Here is a 13658-nt window from a genome sequence, read left to right as displayed (position 1 = left end):
GCAATTCCTACGTAAATGGTCGAAAACCCGAAAGGCAATCGGATAATGTTGCAACATTTTTAATAACACCAATCATAATACCGAATTAAAAAAAAAAAAGGAATTAATAAATAAATCTATTATAATGCAATATTAATTTAAAATAAATTATATTTCCTTAATAATTAATGATTCAATGACTCGATGGGTTCTTTTTAGCGGCAGTTCCCCGCGAGATTATCAAGAGCTTTCGTTCCGACGAAATGCACGCGGAAGGGAAAAATCTCGGGTAAGAATCCGCTTGTATCCACGCGCGATCCGTTCCGCGGGACGATGAATCTTCATTTCTGGAGTACTTTCATTTTCCGTGTAGCTGTGTCGCGCACCTTTGGTCCGATCGAAACCGGCGGGCGAACGGAGACGAAGAGGAGGCGGAGGCGACGACGACGAGAGAAGAAGCCCCCTCGGAGGTAACGGACGGGCCGCCCGTCCGCCTTCCTGTGCCTTCCTTTTCCGCGGGTATCCCCTTCAGTGGCCTCTATAAAAGTTCGGAAGCGCCTCGACCGCACGCCACACGCGTGAAAGCCCGCAAGTGAAACGCTCGGCATTCTTTCCTCAACTTTTTCTACGTGCCACACATTTCGGGAGTACATATATCCTAAGGACCCCTTGGCGAACACGCGGGAGAATCAAAATGCGAACCGCCACGGTAAGTAGCGCGCCGACGTTTCTTCCTTTTGCAACTACAATAGAGATTATTGTTTAATCGTCGAGTTTGTCGTACGATCGTCGCTCAAACTTTTTTTTTTTTTTTTTTTTTATAACACTGTTGACTGTTCCGTTCGATAAAAATTGCGCTTTCGATTAAGATCGTCTTGCGCGTCTTGTCGTCGGCATGACTTCGGGTTCGGGAATTTTAATGCGCGGCGCGATATGTCGTTCTCTTCTGTATACGCGTAACTGGATGTTCTATGTTATGCGTTGTTCTTTTTTTTTTTTTTCTTTTTTGGTTTGTTTCAAAATGCAATTATTTCTTCAATGATAATTATTGTAATAATACAATAATTTATATCAAGTTTGGCGGGGGTTGATACATTGGTTGTATGTGCGCGAAAATGTACGTGTTAATTATCGCGGCCGAATTTTGTTCCACTTGAAGATGCAATTACGCTCTTCGAGCAAATTAAGTGTGCATTTTCGTCATTGTCATCGCGCTCGCTTCGCATCTCACGCTTAAAGCGTCGGAGACGAGTGTGAAGTGGCCACTATCTTCGGCACCCAAGTGGCGTATCTCAATTAACGTCGTCGCTTTCGAGCGAGCGGAGCGTCACGTTGACGAACGTTCGTACGCGAATGACGGTGTCGGGAGAGCGTTTTACTTCGATGACCAACGTGTTTGCGAGGTAATTTTCCCCGAATTCTACCGCGACACCTCCGGAATGGACGGTCCCCGGGGCCGTCAATAAACGCGCTTGTCCGCGACGCTCGAGAGACCGGTTACCGAATTTGAACATCCACTGACGCAATAACACTTGCGAGTAAACGCCGCAAGTCAATTGATCAAGTGGCCAGGTGCATTTAATAAGAGTAGCTTTCGGTTTCTTGCGAAATCGTCGCGCAATCGTCGCTCGCGAACGTACGCGGCTGATCTTTTCACCATCTCTTTTCGCATTTTCGCCACGATGACGCGACACACGAGATTAATGATTTGTACACGAAGAAAATCTGCCGGATCTCCGAACGGGAAATACGACTTTCAAAGCGCGAATGCAACTCGTCGGCGAGAAATAACGATTCTCAGTGCGTCAAAAAAAAAAAAATTTGCGCAACTCGGATGCTACCTCAGAAAATGGTTTCGTCGTCGATTTCTTAATTGCCTCAATCTATTTTTCTATTTTTTTTTTATGGGTAAAAAATTAAAAAGCGCCGCTCGCGTTTTTCCGCGACAAGAGAAAAATCCGCGAGGACCTTCAGCGCGGATGAGACACGCCGCTCACACGAGCAAAAGTAAAAGGATCGCCTGTGTGCACCGCCGCTCTATTCACCGACACGGTCTCGATAATTATCGCCGCGAAGGAAAATGGGGAAAGCTGCTCCAGCTCGCGGCACGCGGTGTCTCGATGCGGCACTAAAAGCATGATTAAGTGATCGGCGGGGTCGTTAAGCGAGTAAGAAGACTAGGAAGCTCCGCTCGAGCGGAGTGAGTTATCGCGGCACATCGCACGCGTTTTCTTCCGTTTCGTGCTAATGGGACGTGCCCGTCGCGTGGGAATGAAAAACGTTATTCGAAATTAACTGGATTTCTTTCTCTCTCTCTCATTCTCGCGTTACCTAACTTTATTATTTTAAAATTCTAATTACTTTCGGTATGGTACCGATTTTAATTAAATTTCTAATTAATCAGTCGGTGACATCGGATAACTCTCGTCTTCTTGCGCGCTAAAGTACACCGAAGTACTTGGTAATAGAAAATTGCAATTTATAAGATCTTGGGAACGTGCACTTTGACACTGTCTTTTGAAAAATTGACGGCCAATTAAAAAAGAAAAATAGGAAAAAAAAAGAGAGACTCGCTTAAAGTCGTTAACGAGTTTCTTGACGCGCGACTTCAGATCATCGTGTTTATCCTTTTACCGAAGATAAATATGTTAATAATCGCACGCGATTGCGAGTCAGATCGCACAGGAGTCGGTGATAAACGAGCCATTGTGCTCATATAATTTGATCGGTGGCAGTGACAAGCCGCTAAATGGAAAACGCTCGTCGCAAACGAGCTCTTTAAACGAGTTGAGCAACACGATGTCGCGTATTTTACTTTTAATCGCGCCGAAATGCCGTTGGACGTTGTAATTCGCAAAAAAAAAGAAAAAAAAAAGAAAGGAAGATTCCCCATCGCGCGTGTCACCGTGAACGTGACGCACTCGGCCAATAAATTATCGTCGTTTTCGGAGAAAATATTGCAAATTACATAAAAAAAAAAAATATCTGCTTAACATTTTTCGCAAAACTGAGACGCGATAAATATTTATCGCGAGAATCGGCAATAAGATATTCGTCTATATCGCATTAGTTAAAAATTGCAGTGCACCGTTGCGAAACGTTACGTAAACATATCAAATCTTGCCAAACTGTGCCCGGGTTCGAATAAAATTTGTATATGTAACAATCAAAATGCCTCTTCGGTCGATTTTTGATTACTGTTTAAGTGAGACGACATTCGGCCGCGATTCCTTCGCGAAATTAAAAGTAAAAAGCGGAACGTACAATTAAAAAATAGTTGAAACGTCGTCGAACACGTCCCGACGGCACGCGCGACCGAAAGGCGTCCGAAGATTATCCATAAGACGTCTATGAACACTTGAAGCGTCTTGCGGATGACTCGGACATCTTTTGGACACGTCTACCGTCTGGGTGGCGCGATGTGCTCGGGATAGCAAGATCCTCGCTGTGACTTTCGCTACAGTTCTCCACGCGTAGCCCCTCTTTAACATTGCGGTCACGATCATGCACGCGTTTTCTCTTTCAGGGCACGATTCTCGTGATCGCCTGCTCGTCGATCGCGCTGACACTCGCAAAACCGGCGCCCGAGCCCCCGGTAAGCTCATACTTTCCAACTTCCGGCGGCGGGGGTGGTGGCGGCGGCGGCGGCTATGGCCCACCCGTGGCCCAGTACGGACCACCCCAGCAGAACCCGGTGATCCACAAGCACGTGTACGTGCACGTGCCTCCACCAGAAGCGCCCGAGTACAAGCCACCGAAGCACATACCACAGCCCCAGCCGCCGCAGAAGCACTATAAGATAGTCTTCATCAAGGCGCCGACCCCGCCAACGCCAACGGCACCGCAGCTGCCACCGCTGCCGCAGCCCGACGAAGAGAAGACGTTGATCTACGTCCTAGTGAAAAAGCCGGAGGAGGCGCCCGACGTAGTCTTGCCGACCCAAGCCCCAACGCAACCCAGCAAGCCGGAAGTCTACTTCATCCGCTACAAGACCCAGGTAAGATTCTCTCTTTCTTAAAAGCGTTAGGTTTCAATCACGTTGGAATTCGATTCCACGACGCTTCTCTTCGGCGCAACTATTAATAGGTATTCGCGCGAATCCTCTCCGCGATTTGACTATGTAGTAAGAGAAAAAAGAAAAAAAAAAAAATAATTATAATGAAGAAACTATCAAGGCGATTGCCGACGATTTGAATAATTACGGAGAGTTTCTCCTCGAGCGTTGTTCCGTCGCGCCGGTCTGGGCGGGCTCGTCGAGATTTCAGTAATAATGCGGCCACCGGTTGCAGGGATAAATTGTATTGTACACGCTAATGTCGCTACAACTCTTCATTACAAAAGATATCTTTCGCTATGCAGATTAAATCCCGCTTATTGGGCTACGATCAATTCGAGAGCCTTTTAATTCACTCGTCAATTGAGAGACATTAATTGTGGTGCCAGCGGCGAGAGAGTTATACGCTGAAAATGTGCTTCCTCCAATATTTTGCCAGTTCTACCGAAGTCTCAGCCGCTGGAAAATTCCTCTAGCTAACGTTACTTTCCGAAATTGCTTATTTCGTCGGCTTAACTACGGATAAATTGGCGAGAGTTTAAATTATGCCAACGCGAAGACTAGTTACCGAGCCTCGTTAGCTGCCATCACAGAAAAGATCACGGCCGCGCGATGGCCACGATATAATTTATTCATGTATGCGCCACGTGTCGTCCGTCGCTTTCCTTTTCTTCTTCTTTTTTTTTTTATTTCTAGATCTTATCATTTCTTGTATATCCAATTTCTGTATCAAGCACTTTAATTTCTGCCGTACGTTTTAGCGCTCGAAACGACGCTTTCTCTCTTCCATTCTTTTTCGAACGAAGAATCGTATTCCTCCTCTCTCTTTCTTTAATCTCGTCTCTTATGTATTAATTTTTATGTGCTACAGAAAGAGCAAGGTGGCGGCGAATACGGGCCACCGGGTCAACAACCGGGTCAACCTATCGATAGCTACGGAGCACCGCAGCCAGGTCCTAGCGGGCCGTATTAAGGTCGCACCCTCACCACCCTCGAGACCCACGGCATTCCATAGCGACAGTTATTTAACGCGATCAACCATCCTCGGTCGTTTCGCAATACGTAACGCGAATGCGAGCTTCCGATGGATAATCGCGGGAGAGATGTATATATCGCCTTATTCTCGTAAGATAGGCCGCGTGGCGTTAAAGGTGCTTGAGAGGCAGACGCTTCGTGTTACTAAAGTCTAATCGTGATGTCATTCGCACGCATACACAACATACACACGTGTACACACGAATTCACGCGCAGCTACATCTTCACGTCCACACATACACTCCCACACACACACACGTATGACGTAAGTTATTGAACGACCGAGTACAACGTTATCGCGGTCCTCTGTTGAAAGAAATCCAAGAAAAGAAGCAATCCCTTTTATATACGAGACGTCGATGTTTCTTTTGTATCTTTTAAGAAAATAATCGTAAATACAATTTTTTTATATCAAACAAATCCTTTCGCTACTGCAGCCACTCGGTCGCATTCCTCCTCGCTGATATCATCCTTCTTTTCGCAGATTCTTCTTTTCAACCTGCCTTTCTCTCTGTGTGTATTATCTTATGATATAACGGAGTTGAAAGAAATTGTTTAAACTTACAAAGCGCAGAAGTACTTGCGAGTACAGTTCTCGTCGCTATTTTTTTTTCTTTTTTTTTTTTTAACAATTCCCGCTACATTGTACTTCTATTTTATTGATATCTAAAGCTTAATTTATAAACTTGCAAGCTATATTGAAGGATCCAGAAGCCAGGCGTACTTGCGATGGATTAAGATCGCCAGATGAAGCATCGCGAGTCATTTTACGTTGATCTAGCCTTAATTACTAGTGACGATTAACTAAAAGTCGTCAAGATCGCAAAGCACGTCGGGGTCCGGACACTTCGTTAAGTATCGAACCGCTGCTCGCTAATTTTTCAACTATGGCTGCTTTTCTTTTATTTAGAGAACCCAGTCGACACTCTTAAAATTGTTCTTTGTAATCGAAACGATCGTACACTAGTTCAGAGTCTCTTTTCTTCTAATAAAATAAAAAGATGATCTCTAGTGTAATCATTTCGATTACAAGCAACAATCCCAAGAAGGTAAAGTGTTCTCTAAAACGTGAGCCTTCAATGAGCCGCGTGTTCAGAGGGGCATGTGCGTGAGAACCGCATTTCTACTGCAATAAATCGTTGCTCGACTTTTTTTTTTCACCTACAAAAATACCTGCGAGTGTACATACGAGATTGAAGATTGCCTCCCGCGGCGCTTCGCGCCGTGTACTGACGCTAATAGAGCGGGTGGGCGATTTGTACACACCCAACTAGAATCGCGATAAATCTGTCATCGTATTTATATCTAGAGAGGTATAGCAAACGTGGCTTAATCGCATTACATTGGTAAAATGCAGCACTACGGTAAAATATATATTTCAGCTTGAATCGTGCTCGATATCGCGTACCTACGTTTTTATTTTATTTTTTTTTTTCTACTTTTGTTTTCTAAGATACTTTCGCTTACAAAACTGCGGTATTACTGTATTTTCAGCAACGCGATTTCCCTGAAATTATTTTAGCGAACGGACGTTCTTATTGCGTTATCTAAATGCACAATTGCTATTTCTTTTTCCTTTTTCTTTTTCGAAACTTTTGGAGACATTGTGACGCTTGATTAATTAACTACGTTACCGATAAAAACACGTTCAAACGAAACTCCTCCGACAGAACGCGCTACTTATATAAAAATATGATCAAAGACGCAAGAATTTACGGTAATAGGAAAATACCAAGGTACCTACTTGCCAGAATATCTCGAATATTCTCGTTATTTCCCGTACCTTCCGTCGGATATGCGCTATCACATTTCTTTCTGAAGACTAGTGGTTGTAAGTGAACGTAACTGTACACCGGCGTCTCACATCACAGCTATACGTCTTCTTGAATATCGCTTCGCGGTGAACAACCGTGCAGGAAAAAAAAGAAAAGAACAAAGTACAGGGCCAACGTGTTGACAATATCGAAGGAATTAAAAAAAAAGAGAGAGAGAGATGTGTTGCCTTATTCCTGATGTGATCGCTGACGTTCGGGTCTTTGACCAAGCAGTAGCCGCTTGAGGTATGGCGCGAGCAGCGGGTAAGAGAGGAAGAACACGTGTCCGCAGTAGTACAAACTGGCGTAAACTTGGTTATACCGCGAGAACGAAAGAAGTACAAACGACAGGAGGCAATATCCCATGAAAACGAACGTGTAGAGCTTCAGAAAGATCCAAGCGAGCATACGCGCCTCCCATCGCGTTTTCAGAAGCGTTTGCACTGTCTCGCTATTCTGCAATACCGGTGCAATCTAAAAAAAAAAAAAACGAAGAGAAGAAATAAAAGTTGAATGGTCAGTTACCAACTGTTGAAAGATCTTTGCGAGTCTTATGTATTGTAGACTTACGTCTCGTTCGAAGTACAGCACGATGAACTCCATGAAAAAACAGTGATAATACCCTGAATGAAAACCGTGCCAAATGGCAAGGAAGAGCAACGTGAACGTCTGGCTGTACATCTTCGAGCCTAAAAACTTCAGCCGCTTGTAAATATATTCGGCGCACCAGTGATTGGTATTTATGTTGAACGAGAGAATATAATCGTTGAACTGAGTAGTAGTTTCGAATGTTCGTAGCTTCACATTCGCGCAGCCGTCCCACTTGATACGACCTTTAGAGTCCTTTCCATTATGCGTGAGGCCAAAGGTGATGCACACCTAAAAAAAAAAAAATTTACTTATATTGACGCAGCAAGCAGAGAAAAAATCGAGCTGCGTTAAAAACCTGAAATTCACGTACCCCTTCTGTGATCAACCAGACGCTAACGTATTTGTACAGATTGATACGGCCCCATAAACCGATCAGCAAACACTTCTTAATCAAATTTAATTTCTGGAAAGACGGATCAAAGAGATACTGATCGGAAACATAAAGTGTACCGATTTGGAATATCGCTACGTATATGAATCCGACAAACGCTCTTAGCAGTCCCACCGACACGCAGTCCGGCAGCACAATAGCGCCGGTTTGAGGATCCTAAAATGAGAAAGAAATATGTGTTAAACAGATACGTTCTTCTAAATTAGGAAATCAAGTAGTCGATTGCTATCGATTTAGTTCGTTAACGTACACGTTCTGTAAGGTGGCCGTTGACGTAATCCAAGTACCGTCGCATGCTGAATTGCGGACCGATCAGAAAAGCGCCCGGGAAGTAAGCGTAAGCTGCTATTTCCAGCAACGACGGCCGTTCCTTCAAAGCCACAGATTTTTGACTGCCAGAGAGGTCCTCCTGCAACAGCACCATCGTTAACGTTGCGGACGCGAATCGGATAACGGGATTATGAAAGTAATAGCGGTTCGTACGTCACGTTTTTGACCGTCCCATAAATTAAATGCAAGTCCTATTAACCTAAGGGTCAGCACGCATTGCGGCATTGTCCATTTTATATCATAATCCTGAGTACTGGTGGTGTAATAGCCTGTATTGGAAAACAATTTATGTTTAACAGATAACGATTTGCTCAAGCGCTTTTGTAGCGCGAAATGATCGATGAGGGAAAACGAGAGAGTGAAATTGATTTACGAAGTAAAAAAAAAAAAAAAAAAAATTTACAAATTATAATTAAAAAAATTAATAAATAAAAAATATACATATATCATTCAGAACTTTTACCAATTATAAAGATAAATACTACACAATAATATTTAATCATACATTAGGAAGTTATCGCTCCACGTTATCGATATATGTAATTAATGTTACGCTCCGTTTTAGGTAACAAAACATAAGCTGCTGATAAAACCGCGGTTGTGTTACTGTAGCTGCAAGCCGGGTGGCTCGAAAAACAAATATAAGATAGCGCCGCAGGGTAAATGTACAAAATTATATGGGCATCTAGCTTTTGGAATGCGAGGTGTATTTTTTTTCGAGATTGCGTTGCCGCTTTACCGTAAAGCAGGTACGACATGTTGAAGAGGAACGTCGCTATGACGGACAATCCGGTGCTGCCGAGGATCGTCAGGATCAGATACGTTGCGCATACTGCCGTCGACGAGTGTAGTATATTGCAATCTGCAAAGATTATTATTATCATCGTCTGAATGAGCGCGCGGCATTCGCCGGTATCATTCGCGTGTTCGCTCGCCGCGAATTGAAATTCTATGAATTACCGTAATTCCAGTATCCGATCGAAAGGCCGCACGCTATGAAGAATAAGTGCTGACGAGAGGGGTCTTTGCCGTACAGCGTGTACCTGTGAAGTAAGGCGACGGGAAAGCCTGAAATGAAACAAGAGTTACAAAGTTTTTATCGTCTCCTCGTCGCAGCCATTGCGACCCTACCGTTAGTTAACTTTCGTATATAAAGTTCCGCGGCCGTATTTTTACCGACATTCATTCAGCCGCCTACGATTTATTCTTCAGAAAAATGCAATGTCGAAGATATCGCGCAAAGGGGCTTCGATTCCAGGACAAACGAAACAAGTAAATTCGAAGAATTAATTTTGCATGGTTGAAATACTCACGTCTCAAGTTTCACCGTTTCGGCATTTCTTTTTTGCGTACCCGCGTACCTTAAGGGCGCTATTGCATGTACCGCGCGACAAATTTTTTGAGCGCGTCGATTGGCTGCGGACTAGAACATTTATTAGGGGTTCAACAATCCCACTATTTCGCGGCCTATCGATGCATCCGACAAGTTTCACAATTATTATTAACTAAAAAATAAAAGTTAAATAAAAAATTGAAAATAAAATTAAAAAAAAATATATATATATGTAAAATAAAAATATGTATTATTAAAAAATTAGAAGCCGACTTATCACGATAAAATACACGATGGAATACATAAATCACACCTGTTTGCCGCAGATGATAGTATATAGTAAGATTAAGATTACATAATATGAACGCGTAGTCGTAAATAATCACGTTGCGTCTATAAAACGTATGTAACTATATCTATATATATAAATATATATAGATATACACCCGCACGCGACATTTGCCTCCGCGTACACATATTATACTTCCTTACAAAAAACGCAAATGGTGTGTCACAAGCAATGCGTCATTAAATAGAAAAAAAAAAGAGAGATTATCGTTATACATGCAATTGGAGTCTACTAATATAATGAATACATATTCCTGATAATATTTTATCTTACAAAATACATAATGAGATAGTTTACATTCCGTTGGAACAAATGAATTCGTCAGGCACTGGACCCGCGCACGTGGCTTCTACGGAAACGAGACAAAAGCGGAAAAGACAGAGACAGAGAAAGAGAGAAAAAAAGAGAGAAAAAAAAGAGAGAAAAAGAAAGAGACAGAGAGAGAGAAAGAAAGAGAAAACAGACAGAAACTAAACGCGCTTTAACGATTAGAGGAGCAACCTTCGCGTACAGGCAATTACGTAGTTATGGATCGCCGTTGACTGGCATTACTACGGTCACACGCAAGCTACGTCCACCCTCTACATGATACAGTGGACGATGGACGGTCCCCAAGGGGGTGAGAGAGCAGAGGGACGCGAGGATGGCGGAGTCATGAATGAACCACGGATCGATCCGATCCGCGCGAGGAAATCTTGCGACGGCTGACAGCGAGAGAAGGAACGGGAGAAAAGTCGAGAGGGGAAAAAAAAAACTGGTCGCCACCCCAAGTCCACCGACTTTGGAAGCGACTTTACAACTCGCCGTAGAAAGGACGTAGAAAAACGTAAGTGTAGGAAGAAACTTACCCAGCAGAATCGAGATGAGAAGGCGCAGGGCGGCTTCTGGGGCGCCCAGCAGCGTCGACAGCCTCGCCAGCATGCCCGGGCTGCTCGCCACGTTGTCCATGATCGACGACGAGGTGCTGAGTTACGACGACGGTGTGTCACGTTACAGCATGGCCGCGCGAAACGGAAACACAACGGCTAGCGCGCGCGCGCGCTTATCTGCCGCGCACCTTTGATCGGCGGCAAACACCCGTGAACTGCCAGGTCTGCCAGCAGTGCTAGCTGCGCTAGCCTCCGTCAGCGAGTACGTTCTATTGCTATCGAGCTCGGGCGGGCTGCCCGCGATTAACCTTCGCCACCGTCGTCGCCACCATCACCACTGACGGGTGCCAGCGGCCGCCGCTTATGTCGCAGCGGTGGCGTTGGCGGGGTGACGCGACGCCGTTGCTAGGACGACGGACAACAACGGCCGTTCGGGGGTCTTAGAGATGGTAAATCAGCTGCGAGGATCGGGAATTCAGAACACAAGTCCTATCGGAAGCTGCTTCTTTTTTTTTTTTCTGGGTCAAACGTCTCCCGACGGGTGAATTCTTTTCACTCTTTCTTCTGTCTTTCTCTCACATTGTCTCTAACTCCCTACTTTTCTTTTTCTTTCCAGCTTCCAAGTAAAGCGGCGAAATGTATAGCGTAATGCAGCTGTAAAGAATGGGTCTTAAATGTCGAGCTCCGCAGTCCAAGTGGTTTCGAAACGCGACGCAGTACTCGTTACGAGATTAAATGAGTCGAACGGGGCCAATCGACGGCTGTCAGCGAGCCAACTGGGCCGATAACGAGACCGGGGCTTGCGACCGGGGCTGCCCGGTGTCGGTCAGAAGTTCAATTCGTACTCAGAAAAAAAAAATGTAGGTTTATATGTGCTTAATTTGAATATGTAAGTCTTAGGCCGATACCATTTTTCTTTTTAACACTTGGTTTTTTGCTACAATTGTTTCGTTGAGCCATAATTATAGATCGATAAAGCTGAATTTTTCTTTTAGTTCTCGACGAGGAAAAGCTCGACACTAGCGAGAATTTCTTCTGTCCGAACAGATCAGCGAGTTTCTCCCGATCGCCGCGACTTAGAAACCAAACGGATGATAGCCGAGCGGAAGATTACACTTTCTCTGGAAATGCAGACGCGGTGAGTATGTTTCACTTTAATCACTTTCGTTTTTCATCGCTTTCTTAGCTAGGTGAAATTCCACGAAAAATTGATAGAAGGCACGAACTTTGTCTCGGAATTGATCCAAATATGCAACACCGTCAAGAACGAAGAAATGCCGAAGTTAATACGTTTGTAAAACTGATATTGTTCCTCAGTTTTACGTAATAATTCAATTGAAAGCCAAACGATGGTATTAATTATTATTGAAGAACTATATTCTGTTTATTCTTAAAACAATGGAATCGTTCCGATTTTTCGCAATTTGCATATGGGAAAGAATTAGTAATAACAAGATGCTATTTTTTTAGTCGTCTTACTTTGCGAAATAATTTAAGTAACATCATGTAGCGTAGCATTTATTTTTTAAACGCATGTGTGTGTGTGTCTGTGTGTGTCTATCACAGAATATATGTGGTCGGAAGATCCGCAACACGGTGGAGAATAATGCAAGATCGCATTCGTTCGCCGTGAGGCATGTACCGTTCCTTAAACCCGTATCATATCAGAGATTAAAATTGAGATCAGACTGATGGTTGATGAATTAGATTAAGTTCACTAAACCGGGTATTGGTTCTTTATCTTCTGATCGGTTAAAATTCAATTTAGCTTCAATCCTAATCTCTAGGCTGATATGGGCCTTATACAATCGCCTACGCTAACGCCACACGCATACACACGCACGTCGCGTGCCCGAGTTCTGGAGCCTCCCTTGTGCGCAAAATTATATTACGGCTCGTATTCCCGCGCGTAACTTCTACCGCATCGGTTGACTCGCTGCGATTTCACACTTTCACACATCGAGAAAGTAAAGCCCGCAGAGAGGGAACGTCACCTCTTTCTCCTAATGCTCGGACTCACTCGGAAGCACTTTGTACACAAATTGCGTTTGTACCTGGAAACGAAATGCTTGAACAAGGCGAACATTGTTGGAGAATTCGGTTAGTGTAAAGTCACGTAATTAATATTGTTATAAATATAATATTTATTATAATTAATATTGCACGAATAATAATCTACGTTGTGCAGAGTAAGGAGAAAGTGTCTCTCCTTTCGTAATACTAAAATTCGAAAGGATTGAACTTAAAAAAAGGATTGTTTACGTTTTTTTAATATCAATTCATTAATTGTATTATCTTGCATTTAAAGGTGTTCATTTAAATGTATTAAAAAATTAGTATTTAACAGGATATTTCTATCTAAGTAATATTTATAAAATTTCTCTCTCTTGTGAATTACGATTTTTTTATACCTTTGACGTTAATATTTATATACTTAAAATGAGGGCAAATTATGTAAAGAAATATTGTGACATTTCATATAGCTCCTATAGATATCCATCGTGGATACTTCATGAAAAATTCATGGAATAAAAATTACGTTGCAAGTTTATCTTCTGCTTGAAAATGCAGAATTTTGCTCGAGTCGCCTGTTTTTCTTTTTTAAATGTATTTAAATTATCCGAAGGTTCTTTCGAGACGTTCTCCTCACTCTGTACATACCGCTCATGATCAACGTTCTCTAACGTGTGTAAAGTTTACTTAACGTCGGTAGAACCGTCATAAATAATACGTATGCATACATTAAAACTCGAATTAGTGTAGCAAAAATTTCCGTCCCTTTTCCATTGACATTGGCACGTGTAACGCTTTCTTAGACGCAGCAGATCGATACTAGCTTCACTACGCGGCGTT

At 43.2% G+C, this 13658-nt stretch overlaps 2 protein-coding genes and 1 long non-coding RNA gene across 3 annotated transcripts; 2 read left to right on the top strand and 1 right to left on the bottom strand.

Annotated features, from left to right (window-relative positions):
• Window positions 1–613: 613 nt before the first annotated feature.
• LOC139104888 (acidic proline-rich protein PRP25) lies at window positions 614–5488 on the top strand. The gene is made up of 3 exons (XM_070660635.1): window positions 614–688; window positions 3506–3976; window positions 4905–5488. The coding sequence occupies exons 1-3, from the start codon at window positions 674–676 to the stop codon at window positions 5004–5006; spliced, it is 588 nt and encodes a 195-aa protein (XP_070516736.1). The 5' UTR covers window positions 614–673; the 3' UTR covers window positions 5007–5488.
• Nes (lysophosphatidylcholine acyltransferase 3 protein nessy) lies at window positions 4263–11157 on the bottom strand. The gene is made up of 8 exons (XM_070660627.1): window positions 10785–11157; window positions 9215–9322; window positions 8994–9116; window positions 8408–8523; window positions 8175–8333; window positions 7844–8080; window positions 7453–7761; window positions 4263–7356 (listed from the first exon to the last, which is right to left on the bottom strand). The coding sequence occupies exons 1-8, from the start codon at window positions 10882–10884 to the stop codon at window positions 7072–7074; spliced, it is 1437 nt and encodes a 478-aa protein (XP_070516728.1). The 5' UTR covers window positions 10885–11157; the 3' UTR covers window positions 4263–7071.
• Window positions 10219–12217, top strand: LOC139104891 (uncharacterized). Its single transcript, XR_011546097.1, has 3 exons — window positions 10219–10762; window positions 11422–11665; window positions 11801–12217. It is a non-coding gene; the product is annotated as an uncharacterized lncRNA (long non-coding RNA).
• Window positions 12218–13658: the final 1441 nt, after the last annotated feature.

The sequence above is a fragment of the Cardiocondyla obscurior genome, linkage group LG08 (genome assembly GCF_019399895.1).
Source record: "Cardiocondyla obscurior isolate alpha-2009 linkage group LG08, Cobs3.1, whole genome shotgun sequence".
Taxonomy (NCBI): domain Eukaryota; kingdom Metazoa; phylum Arthropoda; class Insecta; order Hymenoptera; family Formicidae; genus Cardiocondyla; species Cardiocondyla obscurior.
Note: the sequence above shows the minus strand (reverse complement) of the source record. Positions and strands in the feature narration are given on the sequence as shown.

Excerpts from the sequence above, each read along its gene's own strand:
- LOC139104888 (XM_070660635.1), top strand. Across the intron at positions 3,977-4,904 it reads TCATCCGCTACAAGACCCAG|AAAGAGCAAGGTGGCGGCGA; the intron begins GTAAGATTCTCT and ends TATGTGCTACAG.
- Nes (XM_070660627.1), bottom strand. The coding sequence starts at position 10,884 with ATGGACAACGTGGCGAGCAGCCCGGGCATGCTGGCGAGGCTGTCGACG. Across the intron at positions 9,117-9,214 it reads GATCGGATACTGGAATTACG|ATTGCAATATACTACACTCG; the intron begins GTAATTCATAGA and ends TAATCTTTGCAG. Across the intron at positions 8,524-8,993 it reads CATGTCGTACCTGCTTTACG|GCTATTACACCACCAGTACT; the intron begins GTAAAGCGGCAA and ends TTTCCAATACAG.